Source organism: Sminthopsis crassicaudata, chromosome 2, assembly GCF_048593235.1.
Source record: "Sminthopsis crassicaudata isolate SCR6 chromosome 2, ASM4859323v1, whole genome shotgun sequence".
Taxonomy (NCBI): domain Eukaryota; kingdom Metazoa; phylum Chordata; class Mammalia; order Dasyuromorphia; family Dasyuridae; genus Sminthopsis; species Sminthopsis crassicaudata.
Window position 1 is genome coordinate 228853218 of NC_133618.1, and position 24930 is coordinate 228878147.

General features: G+C 36.8%; 1 protein-coding gene across 1 annotated transcript in view; it reads left to right on the forward strand.

The window, feature by feature from the left end:
- The window catches only part of NPC1L1 (NPC1 like intracellular cholesterol transporter 1), a 52202-nt gene extending 27906 nt beyond the window's left edge, over positions 1-24296 (forward strand). Inside the window, exons 11-20 of the mRNA XM_074288453.1 lie at positions 304-393; positions 3510-3700; positions 5129-5247; positions 11908-12022; positions 12217-12272; positions 14846-14996; positions 15992-16223; positions 17659-17772; positions 17864-18026; positions 21012-24296. Coding sequence (XP_074144554.1) covers positions 304-393; positions 3510-3700; positions 5129-5247; positions 11908-12022; positions 12217-12272; positions 14846-14996; positions 15992-16223; positions 17659-17772; positions 17864-18026; positions 21012-21235 — 1455 coding nt within the window. The 3' untranslated portion in view covers positions 21236-24296. The remainder of the gene's footprint in view (positions 1-303; positions 394-3509; positions 3701-5128; positions 5248-11907; positions 12023-12216; positions 12273-14845; positions 14997-15991; positions 16224-17658; positions 17773-17863; positions 18027-21011) is intronic.
- Positions 24297-24930: the final 634 nt, after the last annotated feature.

The following is a 24930-nucleotide window of genomic DNA, read 5'->3' on the forward strand; positions in this document are numbered from 1 at the left end:
AAGTAATCCAATATATATTAAACATCACAAAGCCCTTTTTGTCCATGTTATTTCTCTGCTCAGAGAAGGTCACCATGATCTCCATGCCATCACAGCTGGAGTGAATTTCCCCCCCTTCTTTGTGCAGGTGGTTTTAAGCTACTTGAGAAAGTGTTTAAGTTCCCTGAGGGAAATCCTTCCCTGATTACTAGGAAACCTTTTCCCATAAATCTGGATGCGATGTGCAAGGGACTCCAAAGAGCTTTTTTGTTGTCTCCAAAGAGAAAAGTTCTTGTCATTCTTAGCAGCTGTTCTTCCATTTAGCTTGGACTATTCATGGCCCTGTTTGGTGCGAGCCTCTATTTCATGTGCCAGATCAATGTGGGGTTGGACCAGGAGCTTGCACTGCCTGAGGTGAGATGATCATCTTGACATTGACTATATGCCATTCCCCCCATCTACGTTCCCATTCATGATCCTCTAGCCATTTGGTCTCCAAAGTGGAAGCATAAATCTACGGCCAAGAAATGGGTAAACAAACAATAGATAGGAGGGTGAGAGGATGGGTCCAATCATACTTTTTCTACAACAGCATTTGTAAGGCTTGGCTACATACAATACAACTCTTATCTTCTCTCACCTGGATTATTGCAATAACTTTCCAATTAGTCTCTGTGGCTCAAGTCTCTTCCCTCTCCATTCCGTTCTCCACACAATTGTCAAAATATGTTTCCAAAAGCACAGGATTGACCACGTTACTGCCTTATTGGATCCTTACTGACTTGAGGTTTAAATATTACTTCATTTTTAACTCATCCTTTTAAAATACATATTTTGTATTAGTTTTATAATGTATATAATTATTAGTATAGCAGTGTTTATATATGACTTATAAACAAATATACAGAATATAAATAAATGCACACATTGTGGGTACTGTGCTCATTGTTTTTTTAAATTTTACTGACAGGACTATGCAATCAAAAAAAGTTTGGAGTTTGTTCTTCTAGACTATTCTCTCTTTGATGCTTCCTCTGTTTCTAGAGAATGTCTTTAGTACAGGGGCTCATCACTTTTGTATCATGATTTCCTTTAGTGGTCTGATGAAGCTTATAGATTCCCTTCTCAAAATAAGAGTTTTTAAAATATACAAAATAAAACGCCTAGACTTACAAAGAAAACCAATTATATTGAAACCTAGTCATCAAATATTTTTTTTAAAAACATAAGTTAACAGACTCCAGATTAAAAACCCCTGCTCTGGGAGATCAATCAACAAATGTTTTCTTTGCTCCAGGTTTGTACAACACATTGTGCTAAGGGTAGACAAAGGAATACAAGGTATAGATCCCTGTCTTCAAGATGCTTAAACCTAGATGGGAAGAAAGCATAAATGAAAAACTAACAATGTTGAATGATAATGACAAAGAATCATAGGAGTGTTAGATTCAAGACTATAAGGGACTTTAGGCATTGAGAACTTATGTAGTCCAAAGTACTTCATTTTACAGATGCAGAGGACTGAAGGACTTGAACCAAGGTCCTCTGAATCTGTCACTCTATATTGTAGCATATTTTGATGTTAAAGTATGATTAACTGCAAGCAATGACACTAGTTTTTATATACAGCTCTTAAAAATGAGGAAGTAAAGGGATATAATGGAAAATACACTGGATTTGGAGTTTGAAGACCTGGATTTTAATCCCAGCTTTTGCCATTTGTGGTCTTATGCAAGATGCTTCACCTCTGTGCCTTAGTTTCTACATTTCTCAAATAAAATGGTTGGAGTAGATATTGTCCATGGTCACTTTTGGGTCTAAATATAGGACATCAGTTTCATGATTTTCTAGCAACATCTTCTATGTAATCATTGCCAAAAGAATGGAAAGGAGGAAGGAAATGTCTCTGTAGTCTGAGAAGGCTTCATGGAAGACAAAAGGGAGGCATTTTAAATTGGGGAATATAATGTTTGAGGGTCAGTCAGTAGATTAGCTAGAGTAGGTTCAGATAAGAAGATTAATGGGAGACCAAACTGAAAAGGCAGGTAGTTTGGAGCCTTGAATGCCAAGCTAAGGATTTAAAATTTTTATCCTTCAGTAATAAGGGAGCTATTAAAGGTTTTTGAGCAGGGGAGAAAAATGATGAAAACAGTATTTTAGGTATGTTAATTTGGCAGCAATGAGATAGTAGGGAATTACTGGAGGCATCAGTTAAGAGTCTGATCTAAGGAGATAGAAATGGGAATAGAAAGGAAGGAATGGATTCAAGACACATGGGCAAGGCAGAATAAGTAGGATTTAGGGACTGATAGACTAAGACGGAAAGAAGAAGAAATAAAAGATTACCCCAGGATTTTGAAATTGGCTTACTGCTATCATTAATGGAAATTGAGAAGCGAGGAGGAAGAGTAGAGTTTTGGGGAAAGACAAGTTCAGAATTTGACATGTTAAATTTGAAGTTACAGGAAATAGACATATCCAGAAAATAGTTTAAAATGCAGACCTAAATCTATAGGATAAAATCAAACATAGAGTGGAAACTGGGAGTAGTGCAGATAGATGAGATATTAGATGAAAAGAGGTAAAGGAAATACAGGGAAGGAGTGTAGAGAGAAAAAAAAAGGGCAAAAGACTGAACCTTTGGCCATTGTCCAGAGTTGAGGACCAAAAAGGAGAAGACAGGACAGAAAAAGAGACAGAAAATGAACAGAGGGAGTGAGAGAATGAGGAAAATAGAGCATTGTGGAAGCCAAGAGAAGAAGTCAGAGGTGTCCAAAGCTGCAGGAAAATCAAGGAATTTGTGGACTGAAAAAAAGCCACTGAATCTACTAAGAAATCATTGATAATCTTTGATTTCGTTTCAGTGGAATGGTAGAAATGTGGAATCCTAGATTCAAGAGAATTAAGGTTTTTTGGTGAATAAGTAGAGGCAATAAATGTGGCCCACTAATTCTAGAAGTTCTAGAAATGATTATTAAAAAGGAGATTACAAAAAAGATACAGATCTACTAAGATCAAAGGAATTTTTTATTTTTTCAAGTTAAGAAAGACCTAATTAATTTCATTTCCAAAAATGCCTTTTAAGTGATAATTACATTGGGGACCTGCGCATATTAAGGGAGGTAGCATGGTACAGTAGAAAAAGTAATAGATTTGTTGTTGGGAGGATAAGGGTTCCAATCCTGACTTTGCTACTTACTACCTGTGTAACTGTGGTCAATTCAATCTTTCTGGCCTTCAGAGTTCTACTTGTAAAATAAAGAGGAAGGCCTAATTTCATGGTCCTGTGTTTGAAAATAGAGTGGAAAGAAAGTGGAAAAAGTGGATCCTAGTTGTAAATCTGAGTATGACTGTGTGATTTTGTGTGTGTGCGCACATGCATGTGCATACATAAGTGTATGCTTACTTAAATATCTGTATGAAAATGGGTACATTTTTGTATATGTATGCAATTTTGGTGTGAAGAAGTTTCTCTAAGATGGCATATGAGCTATAAAGGAATCATTAAGACAAATTTGCATCTTTCCCAGGATTCATACCTTCTGAATTACTTCCTATTCCTGAACCGTTACTTTGAAGTTGGAGTGCCTGTTTACTTTGTGACTACTTCTGGCTATAACTTTTCGAGCTTGGACGGCACGAATGCTATCTGCTCCAGTTCTGGCTGCGATACTTTCTCCCTCACTCAGAAGATTCAGTATGCCACAGAGTTCCCTAAAGAGTGAGTATTCACAGCATAATCCCTTACTCCAGGCTTCCACCTCTTGATCCCAGTTAGGAGGAGGAACTTTATTTCAGACTTCCTTGTTTGTACCTGTTTAGACATCATCTGAAATGTTATGTTCAGTTCTAAGCGACGTGGTTTAGAGAGGACACTGATAATTGGAGAATGTGCAGAAGAGGGCAAGTAGGATGCTGAAAGGCCTTGAGTCCTTGCTGAATGAAAATAAATTGAAAGAATTGGGAAGGATGGGTAGCCTAGAGAAGAGAAGTCTCCAGGAAAACATGATAGCTTTCTTCAAGTACTTGAAGAGATGACTTGTAGAAAAGGGTGAAAACCTTAATCAATCTACAATCACAAAATCAACATTTATTAAGCATTTATTATGCAAGGGGGTATAATACTCTACTCTTTTTACACCTAGAGGGCAGAATTTAGAGCAATTGGTGGAAATTTAAAAGGGGCAAATTTAGGTATGGTGTCAGCAGAACAGTTAGAGCTGCCTCAGAGTAGGAAGGACTGCCTCAGGTAGTAATGACTCCTATGTTGGAGCAGAATCTCAATGATCATTTATCAAGTTTGATATAGTGGGAACATCTTTTTCAGGTATGGGTTGCCACCGAAATTCCTCCCACTTCAGAAATTCTGTGTTAGGTGGTCTTCTTTATATCTCTACCTTCCTCTGTTCTAGGAGGAAGGGGCTGCCTCTGCGCACTGATTGGAAGGAAGCTCAAAGGTCTCTTTGTTCTACTATACCTACCCACTCTCACTCCCTAGCTTTCATGATTCCTGGAATTTCTTTATGACTCACACATTTGGGTTAAAATGTAATAAATAGTCCTGTTAAACTTTAAATTTTACTGTAGAAACATAACATAGTAAACCATCTTAAGTCATTAATTCCTTTGCTTAGTGTCTGACTAATTATTCTGAGCAATGTCTTGAAGTAATTGGAGATCTGTATTGATTGAAGGGATAGGTCCAGAACATAATTTATAGAAAGGGTCATCATAAATGGAGAGGGAGGGGGAGAGAGCATGAAGATTTTAAATATTTGGAGATTACAGAGTGCCAAAACGGAGAAATGGGGAAATAGTGGGGAGAAACTTTACCTAGTTTACAGGCAAAAGTATGTTGGAACCAACTCCAACTCCAACTGATTCCTGAGAGCCAACTGCTAAATTTTCATTGTAGGCATTTATACCTTGGAAATTGGCAACTGTTAAAATTAGGGCTTTATTTATTCTTTTGTTGATTGTCTAAACTTAAGAAAGTGATGGAGAAAGTGTGTTAATGATGCAGATTGAATTTGAGTATATCTTTTATACAAATTTTTCCTCTGGAGAGAAGGCCTCTAAATATCTACCAGCATATCTGGCAATTCACTATTGTCTCATCCTTTAATGCCTTGACTCATTTGTTCTTAAGGTCCTATCTGGCTATCCCAGCTTCCTCCTGGGTGGATGACTTCATTGACTGGCTATCACCCTTGTCTGATTGCTGTCGTCTTTACAATAATGGAACCTTTTGTCCTTCTACTACAACAGGTGAGTCCTTCTGTTTTGGGGGAGGTCCAGGAGATAGTGTTTATCTCCTTCAAGGGATCGGATTCATTCAACAAACATTTATTAATACCAATTCTATGGTAGGCCCTGTGCTGGACTATGGGGATAGAAAGATAAAACCCTCAAAGATATTACACAGTATCTAACATGTACCTATGTATAAAAAATTAATTACAAAACATAAAGTAGATTCAATGTAATTTAGCCAGGAATTTACATTTGAGGGCATCTGGAGAAGTTTTCTGTGAGAAGTGTACTTGGATTGAGGTTTTCCTTTTCCCTTAAATTCATTATTTATTTGTCAGAATTTTTAAAAAATTGCATTTCAAATTCTCTCACCCATTGAAAAAGAAAGCAAAATTATACTTTTTATACATGTGAAATCGTGAAAAACATTTCCATTAGCCATATTACAAAAAAAAAAGCAAGAAAAATAAAATGAAATTTCACTTAGAATTTATCATTTTTCTAGAGCTGATAGTGTTTTTTTCATCATGGATACTTTGGAATTATCTTGGATTATTGTATTGATCAGAATAATTAAGTCTTTTACAGTTGATCACAATTGCAATATTGTAGTTCTGCCCACTTCATTTTGCATCATCTCAAATGGATCTTGGCAAGTTATTCTGAAACTATCTTATTTTTAATTTCTTATAGCATAAAAGTACTCCATCACAATCATATACTACAACTTGTTCAGCCATTTTCCAATTGATGGGCACCCCAGTATTTCTAATTCTTTGTCACTCCAAAAAAGAATACTATGAATATTTCATACATGAAAGTCCTTTTTCCTTTTCTTTGATCTTTTTAGGATACAGACCTAATGGTGGCATTGCTAGATCAAATTTTTATAACCCTTTGGTGATAGTTCCAAATTGTTTTCCAGAATGATCGAATTAGTTCATAACTCTTCCAATAGTGCATTGGTGTCCAATTTTTCCACATCTCCTCCAACATTTGTTACTTTCCTTTTCTGTTCATGTTAGCTAATCTGATAGGTGTGAAGAGGTATCTCAGGATTTTAAAAATTTGCATTTCTCTAATCCATAGTGACAGAGCATTTTTTCATGACTATTAATAGTTTTGATTTCTTTTGAAAACTGCCTGTTCATCTCCTCTATCAATTCTATAATGGCTCATATTTTTATAAGTCTGGTTCAGATCTTTATATATTTGAGAAAGAAGGCCTTTGCCAGAGAAACTCATGATAAAATTTTCCTCAGTTTCCTGCTTTATTTCTAATTTTGGCTACATTGGTTTTGTTTGTATAAAACCTTTAAAATTTCATGTAATCAAAATTATCCCATCATACTTTTCATGATCCTCTCTATCTCTTGTTTTGTTTTTCCTTATCCACAGATTTGATAGACATATTTTTTTCATGTTTCCATAATTTACTGATGATATCATCCTTTATATCTGAAACATTTTGGCCTTACCTTGGTATACAATGTAAGATATTGGTCTCTGACCAGTTTCTGCTAAATTGCTTCCTACTTTTCCCCGCAATTTTTGTCAGCTGTTGAATTCTTAGCTTAAAAGCTTGAATCTTTGAGTTTATCAAACACTAGAATACTATACAACTCACTATGTTGTGAGTTGTATACCTAATTGATTTCACTAATCCACTATTTCTTAGGCAGTAATTGATGATTACCACTCTATAATATAGTTTGAATTCTGCTACTACTAGCCTGCCTTTCTTCACGGTTTTTTCATTGATTCACTTGATACCCTTCATTTTTTGTTCTTCCAGATGAATTTTATTATTTTTTTCTAAATCTACAAAATAATTATTTGGCAGTTTGGGATGCTTTGGATAAATAAATTAATTTAGGAGGAATTCTCATTTTTATTATATTGGCTTAACCTATCTATGAGCAGTTAATATTTCTCCAACTATTTAGATCTATCTTTCTTTGTGTAAAAGTGGTTTTTAATTGTTTATATAGTTTCATGTTGTCTGAAGTTGTTTTTATTTTTTTCCAAATACATATAAAAATAGCTTTCAACATTCATTTTTGTAAAATTTTGTATTTTAAAATTTTCTCCCTTTCTCTTTTACTTCTCCTCTTCCCAAGACAGCAAGCAATCTGATATAGATTAAATATGTACAGTCCTTTTAGACATATTTCCATATGTGTCATATTGTACAAGAAAAATAAGACCAAAAGGGGGAAAAACACAAAAAAGGAAAAAAACAAAAATAAAAAGGTGAAAATTCTATGCTTTGATCCACATTCAGTCTCCAGATCTCTCTCTGAATCTGATTGGAATTTTCCATCCTAAGTCTATTGGAATTGTCTTTGTTTAGAAGAGTCAAGTCCATCACAGTTGGTCATTATATAATCTTACTGTTGCTGTGTACAATGTTCTTTTGGTTCTACTCACTTCACTCAGTATCAGTTCATGTAGGTCTTTCCAGGCTTTTCTGAAATCATCTGTTTGCAGTTATTTTAAATGGAATTTCTCTTTCTATATCTTTCTCCTGGATTTTGTTGGTAGTACATAGAAATGTTGGTGCTTTATGTGATTGAAGTTAGCTAGGATTTCTATTTGGACAAAGTAAAAAGCAAATATATTGTAGCCATAGGAAATAATCTGTTATTAATCTGAATTAAGAGTCAAGATGGAATGCTGAATATGAAGAACACTAAGTAGGTTAGCTTGATTTGAGGCAGGAAAACAAATTAATAGGCTATTGCATTAGTTCAAGGGGGTGGTAGTGAATTAGGTTGGTAAATATATGATAACAAGAGAGAATCTGCAAGACCTGGCAATTGATTTGATGGGTTAGGGTGCCAAAGAGGGAAGAGTTGAGAATGACTTTGAGGGTATGATATTGGGTACTTGGAAAGATGTAGTATTTTCAATAGGAATACGGAAGTAAGGATAAAGGGAAGTTTTTGGAGGGGAGGGTACAAGATAATGATCTGATAATGATCAAGTTGAATTTGAGATACCTAAAGGACATCCAGTTGGGGATTTTCTATAGCAACTGATGGCGTGAACTTGAAGTTAAGAAAACAGATAAAACCGGCTTTAGAGGTCTGGGATGTATCTGCATAGAGATAATAGTTGCACACGTGGCAGCTGATGACTTACTGAGAAAGAGAGAAGAGAATCCATGGCAGAAACCCGGGGTACATTCATACAAAGGGGGTGGGATATGGATGATAGTCCAGTAATGAGACTGAGGAATGGTGAGATGGGTGGGAGGAAGGCCATGAAACAGCAATCTTATAAAAAGCTGGAGACTGTCCAGAAAAGAGCAGCGGGATGGTGAAGGGCCTTGACATTATGACATATGAAAATTAGTTGAAGCATTTGGACATATTTAGCCTGGTGAAAAGAAGATGCAAGGAAGGACAAGGGAACTCTGTCCTCATATTTGAAGAGTTGCTATGTTGCTCCAGAAGGCAGAACCAGGAGTGAGGCATAAAACTTGTAAAGAGATTAATTTAATCTTGATATATATTAGGAAATACTTAGCAATTAGAGCCACCTAAAAGGGGAATGGGCTGTTCCAATGGGCAAAGGTAGATTCCCTATCCTTTACAATCTTTAAACAGAGTCTGGAAGACTGCTTGTAAGATATGTTATAATGGGACTTCTTTTTGTTTCTGGTTTAGACCAGATGAATGATAAAGTTCCTTTAAAAAAAATTAATTAATTTAATATTTTCTCCAGTTACATTTAAAACAATTTTTGCATTTGTTTTTAAAAATGTTTGAGTTCCAGATTCTCTCCCTTATCCTCACTCCCAGCCTCTATTAAGAAGGCACAAGAAATTATATAAACCATTTCCATACAAATCATGTTGTGAAAGAAAACAGATCTCCCACCCTAATAAAAAAATTTCAAGAAAAATGAAGTTAAAGAGAGAGAGAGAGAGCACACTTTGCTCTCCCAGAACCCAGAACATTGCTATTACTTTGTATACAGTTCATTTCACTTGCTTGAGTTCATGGAGGACTTTCCAAGCTTTTTTTCTGAGACATCTTGCTCATCATTTCCTATAGGACAATAATATTCCATGAGAATTACATACTAAAATTTATTTTGCCATTCCCTAATTGATGGGAATCCCCTCAATTTCCATTTTTATTTTGCCCCAAGAAGAGAACTACTACAAATATATATATATATATCTCCTTTTCTTTTTTTAACTATCTTTGAGTATTCATGCCTAGTAGTGATATTGTTAGATCAAAAAATATGCATGAATTTATAGCCCTTTGGACATAGATAATATCTTTTGATTATTTATCAAATGGGGCATGGCTCTTATTTTTATGAATCTGACTCAGTTCTCTCTATGTTTGGGAAATAAGACTTCCTCAGAGAAACTTGCTTCAGAATTCTTTTTACAATTACTATTGCTAACTATATTTCTCCCCATTCATTTTACTCTTTCTCTCTTTTCAACCTGTCCCTCCTGAAATCTGGTTTGCTATTGACCACCCTCTTCCTCAATATGCCATCTCTTTTATCAGTCATTCCCTTCCTACTTGACTATAGGGTAAAATAGATTTCTGTATCCATATTGAGTATGTATGTTATTTCCTCTATGAGCTAGTACTAATGAGAATAAAATTCACTTACTCTCTGTCTTCTCCTCCTTTGTAAAAGCTTTTTCTTACCTCTTTTCTTATGGCAGATAATTTATATTATTGCACTTCTCCCTTTCCCCCTTCTTCCAGTACACCTCTCTCACCCATTAATTTAATCATTTTTTAGATATTATTCTTTCATATTCAATTAACACCTATGCCTGACATATAATAATGAAAAAATTCTAATGAGTTACAGGTATCATATTCCCATGTAGGAATGTAAATAGATAATGTCATGAAGTCCCTTATGATGTCACTTGCCTGATTCCTTCCTTATGCTTCTCCTGAGTCCTGTATTTGAAAATCAATTTTTCCATTCACCTCTGGTCTTTTCATCATGAATGTGTGAAAACCTTATTTCACTGAACCTTTTCCCCTGAAGGATTACATTCAGTTTTGCTGAGTAAGTGATTCTTGGTTGTAATCCAACTCCATCAATCTTTGGATTATCACATTCTAAGATCTCTAGTCCTTTAATGTAGATGCTGCTAAATCTTGTGTTATCCTGACTGTGGCTCCACTATATGTGAATTGTTTCTTTCTGGATGCTTGCAATATTTTCTCCTTGACCTGGGAGTTCCAGAATTTGGCTATAATATTCTTGGGAGTTTTCATTTTGAGATCACTTTCAGGAGGTGATCAGTGGATTCTTTCAGTTTCTATTTTATCCTCTGATTCTAGAATATCAGGACAATTTTTTTTTTATCATGACTTTCAGGTAGACCAATAATTTTAAAATTATCTCACTTGAATCTATTTTCCAGGTCATCAGTTTTTCCAATGAGATATTTCACATTTTTTTCCATTTCCCCATTTTTTGGTTTTCCTTTCATGTATCTTAATACATAATTATTATTACATATTATTTATTATACATATATTAATACAAAATACATCAATACATAAATATTACTATTAAATAAAATAAGTCATTAAGTTCCATTTGCTCAATTCTAATTTTTAAGGAATTATTTTTCTAAGTGAGCTTTTGTACCTCCTTTCCCAATTGGCCAGTTTTGCTCTTTAAGGCATTCTCCTCATTAGCTTTTTGTATTTCCTTTTACACCACTCTCAATTCTTTTCCTATTTTTTCTTCTCTCTCTCTTACTTGATCTTCAAAATCCCTTTTGAGCTTTTCCATGGCCTGAGTCCAATTCTTATTTTTCTTAAAGGCTTTGAAGATAGGAGTTTTCTTCTGAGTGTGTTTTGATCTTTCTTGTCATCATAACAACTGTCAGTGGTCAGAAACTTTCTGTTGTCTGCTCACTTTCCTAGCCTATTACTCTGCTTTTAACTCTGTTAAAGTAGGGCTCTGTTTCCAGGGTGGAGGGTGCCCTGTGCTTTGTCGGGAGTTTTGTGCAGCTGTTTTCAGAGCTCCTTATAGGGAACTGAACACAAGTACTCTTTGCTTCCCCGGAGCTATTAATAGTGATCCTGCCCCACTACAGCTGTAAGATCTAGTGTGCTAGAGCCTCAGAGTCCTGCTTTGTGGGCTCCCCTCTGAGGGAGGGGCTGAGCTGTCATGGCTTGAGCTGGATTATATGCTGGGCTCCCACCCTTGTTCCACAGATCTTTTCTGCTGACCTTCCAAGTCATCAGCCCTGACCCTGATTCAGAGATCCCTAGACCTGTGCCTGCTTTGCAGGAGTAGAGCTAGGGCTATGACTGTGGCCAAGGCTGTGTTGGTCTGCATTGGGACTGTATTCTAGTCTCCCACCCTGATGTCACAGACCTTTTCCGCTGATTTTCTAAGTTGCCTTTGGCTTGAAAATGTTCTGCTCTGTCTTTTGGGGTGTTCTGATGTTCTAAAATTTGCTTATAGTCATTACTTAAAGTGGTTTGGGGGAGAGGTGGGGCAAATTCCTGCCTTACTCTGCCATCTTGGCTCTGCCACGAAAGTTTCTAACTAACACCTTGTGATTCTGATTCTATGAGAAGAGAGCATGGCAATTTAACAATTTCTGATGCAGCAAATAAGTTAGGAAGGATGAGGATTTAGAAAAGTCCTATCTCTCCACAGGTCTCTTTACCTGCTTAAGGAAATGCATATCCACAACCAGGCCCACAGAGGCGCAGTTCCACAAGTACCTGCCTTGGTTTTTGGAGGACAGAGCCAATATCAAGTGTCCCAAAGGGTATGGCCTGGGGCAGGAGGTGGGGTCTGGGAATCTAACTCGGGAAAAGTTATAAACTGGCCTGGTAAACTGGGGTGAGGTTAGCTGAGAGGGGAAAGAAAGGGCACTAATTAGTATTGAAGGTTAATCCACAGGGATAGTGGGAAGGAGGATTAGTTCCTTTGGGCATCACTCTTGTGCTGTTCTCTCTGCAGGGGCCTGGGAGCTTATGACAGTTCTGTGAACATTAGTGCAGATGGCAAGATCCTAGGTAAGAATTTTGGAGAATCTCTGAAAAGAATAAAGCTAAAACTGGTCCTCAGGCTGACTGGAAGTCTCAAACAAAACTATGGTTACCCCTTCCACATCATGGGGGTGAGTGACCTGTGATCTGGAAAATCCATATAAATATTTTGGGCCTTCCTTCCTACCAGAGACAAAGTCTGAATTATTATGGTTTTAAAACATAAAATATGTTGATATTATGTAATTGTGTGTATGTGTAAAAGCATTTTTGAATTTCTGAATTTTTTCTGTGTTGTCTGTTGGCCTTTGTGTTATCTGAAGCTTCAGCAAAACACCCCCAAATTTCCCATTTAATTTTTTATGCTGACTCACAATATATCAAAACCATGATGGGGTAAGTTGTGATGTGGAAGGCGTAATTGTAGTGTAACAGAACCCCCTTCTCACCTTTTGTTTCTTATATATTTGTATCATAGATCTTAAACTGGAAAGAACCTTGGAGGTCACCTAATCTAATTCTGTCATTTTACTGATAAGGGCCTTGAGCCCCAAATACGTTGGTGATTTTCCTAAAGTCACATGTCCTCGGGGCAGCTAGGTGGCGCAATGGATAAGAGCACCAGCCCTGAATTCAGGAGGACCTGAGTTCAAATTTGGTCTCAGACACTTAACACTTCCTAGCTATGGGACCCTGGGCAAGTCACTTAACCCCAGCCTCAAAAAATAAATAAATAAAGTCACATGTCTCTAAGTGGCTCCAAGTTCTAAGCTCTGTTGTGCATCACCATACTTCCTCTTTTTCCTTCTGCCCCTTAGAGGAGCTATTTGCAACTATTCACTGCCCTTCCTTTCTCATATTGATTCTGTTCCTCAGTCCTGCTGTTTCAACCTTCACAATTCCTTCATGACCTGTCTTTTCTTCTGTCTTCCCACAATTTCCTTATCAAAGGCTACTTGGACTCCTAGTAGAGAAACATAACTATTGTGTTAAGAGTTGGTGGGGATTTTAGAGTATTGAGAGTCTATCTCCACCCATTTTTATAGCTCAGAAATTGCAGGCATAAAAATGTGAAGTGGTCTTTCTTAATTTAGTTGCAAGGTGCTGGATTGGGAGTCAAGACCCAAGTTCAAATCCTAGATCTTTCCCTTACTACTTGTGTGACTGTTAGATTCCTTATCTGCAAAATGAAGGGGAATGGACCTCTAAGGTCCCTTCCAGCTCTAAATCTTTGCAGTTGTGGGTATCAACCATCAACAAGCATTTATTAAGCACCTATTATGTACTAGGCACTGTGCTAAGGATGAGGATTAAAAAAAAAAAAAGACAAAAGATTCCCTACTTTCAAGGAGTTTACAGATGGCATGCTGAACTCAGGAACACCTGAGATTAATTGTTCCTCAGACATTTCAATCAATCAATGTTTATTTAGTGCCTACTATGATCAGGCACTGTGTTAAATACTAAAGACATGAAAAGAGCAAAAGTCCTTGCCCTAAAGGAACTTACAATCTAATACCAGTACTAGATGAGTTACCCTGAATGTCACTGAACCTCTTTCCCAGCTACATTTTTTTCATCTATAAAATAGGGAGAATAATAACATGGGTGTAAGGATCAAATCATATAATATATATAAAGAGTTTTACAAATCTTAAAGCTCCATAAATACCAGTGTTTTTTGTTTTTTGATCTTTCTCTCTAAGCAGTTCTTAGAGTTTATTTCCTTACCTGCTTCCTACTAAAAAAGATAAGTCACTTCCAGATTCTTATTTCTGATGTCATGTATGGTATTTTGTGAAATTTCCCATTTCCTCTTTCCTTTCCCCCTTTTTTAGGTTAACCCTTTGCTTATGCTTCCTCTGATAATCCTTTTATTCTTCATTTTGCCTGTCTACTGCTCTTGGAATGATCTTCCTCTCAAGTGTTAAAACAATTATCTTACCCTAGTCAGAAAACTTCCATCAAAGTTCTTTTCTCTAGAAAGTTGTCACCTGTCCTCTGATCTTTATTGCCAGAAACTAATAGCATTTTAAACACTTACCTGGAGAATAACAGATTTGCGGAATGTTGAAACTGGGAGGATTTTTGAGGCCATCTGGGAAAACTTCATTTTATTAATGATGAAAATGATCTCGAGAGAGAAATGAAGGGATCTACTCAAGGTCATACCTACAAGCAAAGCTGAGACTAGAACCTAGGACTCTTGACTTCTAGTTTAGTTTTATTTCCATTACATTAACTTTCTGGGTGATCATTTAGGTCATCATTTTAGAGTTAAAGGATCAGTGGAGTCAGAGGACCTGAGTTGAAATCTTGTCTCTGCCATTTGCCACCAATATGCAAAATTCCTTAGCCTCTTAGTTCCGCATCTGTCAAATGAAGGGGTTGGACTTTATGATCTCTAAGATCCTTTCTGGTTATAAACCTATGATCTTATGAATATAGACTCCCAGAGGGAGGGTAGTTACTATTTCCTCACTATTTTGTATAACATTTAGTCTATTTTAAATGCTTATAAATACTGATCTGTGAAATGCTGATGTCTTTCTTTGATTCTGCTCGTCCCTTGCCCTTGGATCTCATTGGCTTCTGTCCAGCTACCCGGTTTATGGCTTACCATACACCCCTCAAGAATTCTCAAGATTATACAGGAGCCCTTCGGGCCGCCCGGGAGTTGGCAGCCAATATCACAGCTGACCTGCGGACTGTTCCAGGGACTGATCCTAATTTTGAGGTCTTCCCCTACACGTGAGAGCCAGGGCGTGGGCAGTGGGCAAAGGTGGAGTTCAGGGAATATTAACAGGAAAGGAACCATTTAATAAGTAGTGCTGGCTGATCTGCCAATGAAAAAAAAAAAAAGGTGGAGAAGTGGGGCAGGGATTGGGGTGGAGGAACTGTAGCTCAGAGAGTTGGACTTAAGAGTCAGATCTGAGAGAGAAACTTGTCTGTGAATCAGAGCACATCATTTAATTGCTTTTAGTTTGTTTCCTCATCTGGAAAATGGGAATAATAGTTATTCTTACCTCATAGAGTTCTTGGAAAGATCAAATGACATAATATATGTAAAGTGCTTTGTGATATTGTTGTTTAGTTGTTTTATAGTCATATCAAACTCTTCATGACCCTATCTGAGTCTTTTCTTGGCAAAGACGCTAGAGTGGTTTGCCATTTCCTCCTCCAGTTTATTTTGCAAATGAGGAAAGTGAAGGAAAGTGAGGAAACAGAATTAAGTGACTTGCCCAGGTCTAGCTAGTAAGAATCTGAGGCCAGATCTGAACTCAGGAAAATGTATCTTTCTGACTCCAGATACTGTACCTTCTAACTGTCCCCAAAATGTTTTATCAGCTCTTAAAAAGTACTATATAAATTTTAGATGTAGAATAAAGATTATTGAGGGAAATAGGGGAACATAGAGGTCTTCAAGGTGTTGGAAGGAAAAGTCTTGGCACTAAGATGGTAATGGAGGGGGCAGTTAGGTGGTGCAGTGGATAGAGCACCAGCCCTGAATTCAGGAGGACCTGAGTTCAAATCTAGTCTCAGACACTTAACACTTCCTAGCTATGTGACCCTGGGCAAGTCAGTTAACCCCAGCCTCAGGGGAAAAAAAAAAAAAAAAAAAAAAAAAAGATGGTAATAGAAAGCTATTCTTTCTGGCTTTCCCATTTTCATGGCCCTGGGGAGAAGGTAGAGTTTTGAAAGGGATCAACACTAGTCTCAACTGACATTTCTTCTTTGTGTGGCAGAATCACCTATGTATTCTATGAACAGTATCTAACCATCGTTCCAGAGGGACTATTCATTATGAGTCTCTGTCTCATACCTACATTTGCTGTTTGCTACCTCCTGCTTGGGATGGACCTCCGTTCTGGCTTCCTCAATCTCTTCTCCATCATCATGATCCTTGTGGATACTGTAGGCTTCATGGCCTTGTGGGGCATCAGCTACAATGCTGTATCCCTCATCAATTTGGTTACGGTAATTCTCTGAATTTGTTATTGTTGGAGGTGGGGAACCGAGGGAATTGAGCTTTTTGGCTTTCTTCAGATCTCTCATGGTTTGTTCCTTTTAAGATATGACTTTGCTTTTTGATGTCTTCTTGCTATTTTCTTTTTTTTAGGTCATATTGTAGTTTTATTATATTGACATAGCTCAAACATGAACAATTAATAAATCTCAAATTATTCAGATCTGCCTATTTTTGGAAAGAGAATTTTGTAGTTTATTTATATAGGTCCTATATGTCTCAGTAGTCTATGACTAGATGGACATCAGTGGGGTTGAGAGCAGATAGGAAAAGAGATTACTAAAGAAAGATCTTCTATCTCCCTTAAATTGGACAGAGACTGCTTCATCTTTAGATGAAGTCCTTTAGTCCTTTAGAAATGTTATTGGTCATTGGTTCAGATTGGTAATGGCTATTTCCAAACTCAACTTGAAGGTATATTGTGTTATAGTCATTGTGAAAGTTCTTTAGTGCTTGAAAAGGCTTACTTCTTTTATTCTTCTGGCTGAAGGGCAAATAGAAGATCTTGAGGAATTATCTTCCCATAGGATCTCAATTTTCCCATCATGTGGAGGTTCCTATGAGCACATGCCACCATTCTTTTTAGTACATTTTAATTGATATTTTTTTAAAAATGTAGTCACTTCCCTATAACTCTTCCTCTGTCCTCCCTGCTGCCATGCTCCCACAAGTGAACTTTCCCTTTTGACAAATAAGTCTAGTTAAGTAAAATAAACACATTGCCCATGTATGATAATAAATGCCTCTTTTTTCACCTGTAATCCATCACCTCTCTGCCAAGAGGAAGGAACTTATATTTCACTGTCAATCCTTTGGAATCAAGATGGTCATGCACTGGATCATAGGATCATACATTTAGAGTTGGAAGGGACCTTGTTTTTCACCTGTAGTCCATCACCTTTTTGCCTTTTTCCTTGTCAATCTTTTGGAATTAAAATGGGTCATGCATAGGATCACAGATTTAGAGCTGGAAGGAACCTAAGAGACCATTGAGTTCAGCTTCTCATTTTAGTGATGGGGAAGCTAAGACACAGAGAATTTGCCCCAGGTCACACGACTGGTAACTGTCTAAAGGCAGGATTTGAATCCAAGCCTTTCTGACTCCAAGTCTTGTACACAGAATTCTGATATCTTTCAATGTTGCTTTCCTTAAAATTATTGCAGTCATCCTCTTGGTCTTGCCAACTTTATTCTGTATCAATTTATATAAATTTTTTAAGTGTCTGAATTCTTTTTACAGCACAATAATATGACATTACTTTTATATATTTCGGTTTGTTTGGCCATCCTCTGATTGCTAGAAGTTTACTTTGTTTCCAGTTTTTCCCTTCCTCCCATTTCCAATGTATGTTCTCCTACATAACTGCTCTTTCTTGTCCACTCTAGGCTGTGGGTATCTCAGTGGAGTTTGTTTCCCATATCACCCGCTCCTTTGCCATCAGTACCAAGCCCACTCGGCTGGAGAGAGCCAAAGAGGCCACCGTCATTATGGGCAGTGCGGTAAGTGAAGTCTGTCTCCGGGTGGGCCCAGTTAGCCTTGTCAGGCTGTTCTCTCCCCGGTCCTGACCGTAGCATCTTGGGATCTTTGTAGGTTTTTGCTGGAGTGGCCATGACCAATCTTCCCGGCATCATCATTCTGGCCTTTGCTAAGGCCCAACTGATCCAGATCTTCTTCTTTCGCCTCAACCTCCTCATCACCATCTTTGGCATGCTGCATGGTCTCATCTTTCTGCCTGTGATCCTCAGCTATTTTGGTAAGGCCCCAGAAACTTTCTTAAAAGAAAGGTCCCTGCATCTTGTCTTTATAAGGCTTCAAAATATGTGCCCCAGAGAGAGAGAGAGAGAGTGAGTGCACATGGAAGGGTGGTTCACCACAGGGGCCACTTACACTGGCCTCCAACAGATTCTTTCTTTGATTCTTCTGAAAGAAGTAAGGAGGGATAGGATAGAAAGAAAGAAAAGTGGTTTAGAAGGAGATGGAAAGAGTGTTTCTGGAGGAAAAGTGATATATTCTTGTATAAAGAACCCTCCTAGACTGGGCTATGCTTATAACTTTTTCAAGCCCCAGTTGGTTCTTATGTAAATACTCCCACTACCCACCCTTCATGGAGGTATTGTGAGGGAAATACTTCTTTTGATTTCTTTCTTTTTTTTTTTTTTTTTTTTTTTTTTCCCTGAGGCTGGGGTTAAGTGACTTGCAGTCATTTGGCAGTGTTAAGAGTCTGAGAGCAGATTTGAACTCGGGTCCTCCTGAATTCAAGGCTGGTGCTCTATCCACTGCGCCCCCTAGCTGCCCCCTTTTGATTTCTTTTGATGGTGGTGGTGGTGGTGATCATTTCCTTTAGTTTATGATAGAGAGCTGGCCTGGTTTCAAGTCCTTCCTCTCTTATATAACAGTTGGGTGACCTAGGCAAGTCCTTTAACTTCTCCCTAGTCCATACCATTCTTGATGGTCCCAAGTTACAGTATTGATCTGAATTGGTAGGAGGAGCTTTTATCTATTTATTCTTGTGAACTTACCACAAAGTCATAGATTTGATTAACATTTACATTTGCCTTGGGAGTATGAGGCAGAAGCTCATATAAATATATGTGTGTGTATTTGTATATGCATTTGTATGTACATATATGAGAATATATATGTTTGTATATGTATATATAACAACTAGGTCACAATTAGTGTGAATAATAAATCCCCCATAAAGGAGTCACGTTATTTAACTCTGCACTGCATGTTTCCATTAGGCTAAAACCAGTTAGCATATTTTATATAATTATAACATTGAATAGTGTGCATTTGAATATATGTGGCCCCTTCAGGGGATTCATTATTTGTATTACTTGGGACTTAGTCATATATATTTGTGTATATATGTAATATGTGTGTGTGTGTGTAGTGTGTGTATAAAGGGGGAATAGATATTATGCAAATCTGATCAAATTGAAGAGTTACTCAATGATCCTGATAAGGTTAGAGGGCAAGAGTCATTTTCAGTGCTTGATTAAATTGAAAAACTTTCCCAAATATATATAAGGTTCCCAAAGTTATACCACATTCTCTAGGCACATAATAACACTGATAATAGCATTTATATAGTACTTTCAGGTTTGCAAAGAACTTTATATATATTATGTCATTTGACTTTCATAACAACTCTGCAAGATAGGAACTATTTTTGTCTCCTTTTTACAGATGAGGAAACTGAACTTCAGAGAGGTCAAAAGACTGCCCATGATCACATATCTAGTAATTAATTATCTGAGATGGGGCAAATAGGTTATTCAGTGCTTAAGCATGGGCATGGGGACAAATTTAAAGTATCATTTTGAATTGTGCAGATCACATTTTTAAAAGCTATAATGCAGTACAAATAAAAAAATTGTACATAATTTTTTAATATTAGTCAAAGAAAACTTGTAGCACATATAAATTAGCAAAATTTTAACTTTTTTTCTATGGCTTACAGAAATGTACATTTACTTTCACTGTATTCATACATTCCTTACATGTTGCACTATAATAAAATATTCTGGGCAAGTTTTAAATCTAAAAAAAAAAATCTCCAATCAAGCTAGCATTCCACAATAGAATTTATCACAGCAATAATAACAACATAATTGTAAGTTTATACTATATGAGCTTGGAAGAATGATCAATAAATTTATACTTTTGTTTATACTTAAAATAGCATCTCTAATAACTTGTTAGATTATCTTTATAATAATTAATACCAATAAGCATTGGTTGAGTCTGGCCATTTCTATCACATCACTTTTTTGTTTTGTTTTGGCTAAACACTTCCATAAGAAGCATGGTTCGAGGATCAGGATGAGTTTAAAGCATTTAAAAGAGTTTAATCTTGTGAAGTTAAAGTTCTTTGTATTTGTGTTGATATTGTTCTAATTAGGTATAAGTTTCAAGTTAATTAGCCTTGACAATATAAAAGTGAAAAGAACCATAAATCATCCTCACTAACTGAACAAAATTTTCATGAGACAATTACCCATTTGCCACTGGGAAAGGATATTTTGGTACGCACCACTTTTTTTTTTTTTTTTTCTTTTTTTGCTGAGGCAATTGGGGTTAAGTGACTTGCCCAGGGTCACACAGGCTAGGATGTGTTAAGTGTCTGAGGTCAGATTGAACTCAGGGCCTCCTGACTTCAAGGCTGGTGCTCTATCCACTGAGCCACCTAGTTGCCCTTTACACATCACATTGAACAAAACACAGGATATGATAATGTCAGATTTTGCATTAAAGTTTCTAGTTTAAGTATTTTAAATGAGGCTTTTGAAATTTTTAAATAGTTCCTATAGTTTTATGTACTTTTGAAATAAAATAATTCAAGAAAGCAAAAAAAATACATTTTTATTGATATATTTTGTTTTTGGATGACCAACATTTAGCTTGTTTTCATCATTTTGTTTTTTCCTAGTTCTGCTTATTTCACTTTGCATCAGTTTACATAAATTTTTTCTTTGTTGGCTCCTCCAATTAGATATGTGATATAAAGAGGGTTTTCAACTTTTATTTTTATTATCATACTTTTCTATATGTATCTTTATCATTTAACATTGAACTTGGCCCATAATAAGTCCTGAATAAATGCTTTTTTCATTCACCTATTTATTCCCATAGCTCTCTGGATTTTTCTTCATTTCTTATAATACAGTGATATTCTTATGTAATATTTTATTATATCTGCAATTTGATTATTTCTTCTCATTGTCTCTTTTAGGGCCGGATGTCAAACCAATCCTGGTCTTGGCACAGCAGCAAACAGAAGAGAATACTATGGCAAACAAGGTGAACAAGTCAGAGGCTGCCATTGCAGCTTCTTGCTCAAAGTCTCCTCCTTCATTCTCTTCTAACTTGAACTCCTATATTAACCCTAATTTTAAGAATGATGTGACCAAATTTCCCAGTGGTACCAAAGAACTTGAGCCGACAACACCTCTTTGATGGTGACCAGAGCTCTGTCGTCTGTGGCTCAATCATTCAAAACTGAAAAATCTTATTGCGTTATAGAAGCACAGAATCTCAGTTGCAAAGACTTCAGGGTCCAGCAAGTCTAAGCAGTACTTAGCAGGCATTCAGCCTACAGCCTCAACAAGTGGTCATCCAATCTATGTTTGACGAATACCAACGAGAGGGAACCTGCTACCTCAGAAAGCATACCTTTGCACTTTTCCATCACACTAATTCTTGGGAAGTCTTACTTACTCCTTGCCAATACCTGCCTTGCTGCATCTTTCACTTACTTCTCCTAGTTTTTCAATTTTGCACCAACCAGAACACAATTTTGATCTCACTTCCACACCATGGCCCTTCAAATACTGGAGACAGCTATTGTATCACATCACAATGGTTTCCTCAATCCCTTCTACTGTTCTCACATGGAATGGTCCCCAGGCCCTTTACACCTTTACTTATTCTTCTCAAGACATGCCAAGGCTTGTCATTGGCCTTCCTAAAAAGGTGATGCTCAGAACTGGACACAACAGCCCAGATAAACCGTGGACTTAATATTGTTTAACTACTTTCCTTTCTTCAGCATTCCTAAGGCAGCTAAATATCAACTTTTCGTTTTTGTTTTTCTGCTGCACAGGATTCACTCACACTGAGCTTGTGTGTCTCCCCCATCCTGTACTCGCATAGTTGATTTTTTGAACCTACATGTAGAGCATTTTCTAAAACACAGTTTCAGGCTGATTGTAGGAAAAGTTCCAGGCCCCTTGAGAGGGTGTGTCTTTAGCAGCATCTTCCTAAGAGCTGGTAATGGGTCAAACTTCCCTGTGTGTAACTTATCCTATGGTCATGGGGCTATATTTGGGCAGGTTTTCCCTGCCCACGTTTTCAAATGTTCTTGTTGGGTATCTTTTGCAGCGCAGGCCATACTCCCTGTCGTTTGGATCTTAAGATTAAGCATAGGGGCAGCTAGGTGGTGCAGTGAATAGCACACCAGCTCTGAAGTCAGGAGGACCTGAGTTCAAATGTGATCTTAGACACTAAACACTTCCCTGGGCAAGTCACTTAACCCCAATTGCCTCACCAAAAAAGAAAAAAAAAAGTTTAAGATTAAGCATGAATATTATCAAGTCCAACCCCTTCTTTTTACCAGCCAGGAGGTGCCTTAGAGAAGTTAGGGACTTTCCCAAGGTCACATTGCTGGTAAAAAAGCTTAGATTTAAACCCAAGTCCTGCGATGGCAGATGCAGTGCTCTCTTCAACATAGTGACATTCTATCTCTGGAATTGTCTCCTTTTTAATACTCCTTCAATTATTCTCATTCTATCAGGGAGAAAGGCCCTGATAAGCATGAGTAGCCTAACCAGGAAGCAGAGCTTCTAGGGAGAAGGCAGGATTGAAGCAGAAGTGATCAGAAGATCCATTCGTTCCCATAGCTCCCTGGATTTCTATAAATTTCTTATAACACAGTGATATTCTTATAGTAACATCCAGGATCAGAGAATAGGAAGTAGGTTTATAGGGTACAGAGCAAATATTGCAAAGAATTAGTTGTTTAATGAATCCTCAACCTGGACATTAGATTTTAACTTGGTTACCAAGTCAAAGAAACATAAAACTGAAGCATCTCATGTGTTAAAAGAGCGTTTAGAGGTTAGAGAGTCAAACTTATATCAGAAAGAGGAATTTTCTCTATCACATACCCAATAAGTTGTCATCTTATCTCTCTTTGCCTGAAAAATTCAGTAAGGGGGAGCTTACACCTTTTTCAGGCAGCTCATTCCCCTTTGGGATACTCTGATTATTACATCAAGACTAATTTTCTTGTTTATAACTTCAACATTTGCTACTGGTTGTTCTGACTGAGGCCAAACAGAATGAGCTCTCATTCCTCTCCCATGTGACAGCCCAGTTTATACTTGTCATTCTCCCTTTCCACTCCCCTGATACTCCTCCCTTCCATCCTGTTTGGATCTAGGATTGGGACTCTGCCTAATATGTCTTCAGTTCATCTTAATATGGCAGGTGCTGATGGACTTACTTGGTAGCCCTCTTCTAGACACTTTTCAGTTTATTTATATCTATAAAATTGTGGTCCCCTCCAGAACTTCTCCTTGAGGGCAAAAACTCTTTCATGTTTGTGTCTCTAGAATTCAGGATAATATCCTGCACAAAGTAGACACTCATTAAAAGTTTGCCAAATTCAGCTCTATTTTACATTTAAGAAAAATTTGTTAGAAAATGAAAATTATGTAAATAAAAATGGATTACTATACTATGTGTACCATCAATGCTTAATGAATGTCTAAAAAACAGAATGGTTTTCGTTGTAGTCCAATAGAATGTAAGCTCCGTAAGGGGAAGGACTGCTTGTTTTTAGCTTTGTATCTCTCCTGTCTAGCAACATATCTGGCACATGGTAGATGCCAGGTTTGTTGAATTTTCTTTTATATCAGTGAGGTAAAATGATCCTGCTAAATGAATTTAAAGGCAAATTGAAAGCTTGACTGGCTGGCTCACTATTCTGTTACAAAACAGACCTCAGTAGAAATCAGATACCCCCACAGCATCACAAGTATGTGTTTCCTCTCCATGTATGGGAACTGGCCTGACACATTCTCTAAGTGTATGTCCTTCTGCATTTGTACTCTGGCCATATGTGTTTTCTATACCGAGGAGCAGCAAGGTATCATGATTATGGTACTAGACTTGTTCACAAATAGCTGGGTTCAAATACAGCCTCAGATTTTTACTATTTGTGTGATCCTAGGAAAGTTACTTACTAGCTCTGTATCTTACTTTCTTCCTTCATCTGGAAAATGAGAGTTCTAAGGCTATATTTCAACTCAAAAAATCTATTTCTCTGATCCTATTTGTGTGATCTTAAGACATCCCTATGTTTAGCTACTCCTACCAGGGATGGTATGTATATTTGTGGCTCCAGGTTTGATGAGAAATTCTAACTATTTTTCTTAATAAGTAATCATGAATGCTGTTGTTTTAAATAGTTGTATATTCTTACTTGACAAGTAAAATTAAATACTTTGGTAGAAAATCATGAGCTATGTTTTTTTTTTTTTTTTCCAATTATACCATTTTATAGTTCTTATTTTTAGCTTTTCTTGATGGTCAAGCAGAAGAGGCCTATGAAAGATGAGCTGAAGGTGTAGGATTGATTGGAAGACCAAGAATGTTATACATGAGATATGTATTTTTAAAAAATGTTCTTAAAATGGATACTACTCAATAAAAGTACTTCTCGACATTTGTTATTTATTGATCCAACAAATATAATGGATCTATTATGCATAACACATCACATATACAAAGATGAATAGTGCTGTCTTTGATCTTAAGTAGCTTATAGTATAGTATATACTATATAATATTTTTTCTCAGCAAATTAATTCTGATAAGATTTTTTTTTGTTGATTAGGCAGTTAGAATAAAGGAAGAAGAGTATGAAAATTTAAATGGTTAATCGGTTTTACCCATGCTACCCTATTGTTTATTTCCTTGGATAACTGAAAATTTTCTATAGTGATATTTACATTTTCCCACCAATACTACTTAAAATACTCAACAGAAATGATTTTTTTTTACAAATTATATTAGCATATATATTCTTTTGCCAATATAATTGTAATCCACCAAAAACCTCCTACCTAGAAAACCCAAGTTTTCTCCAT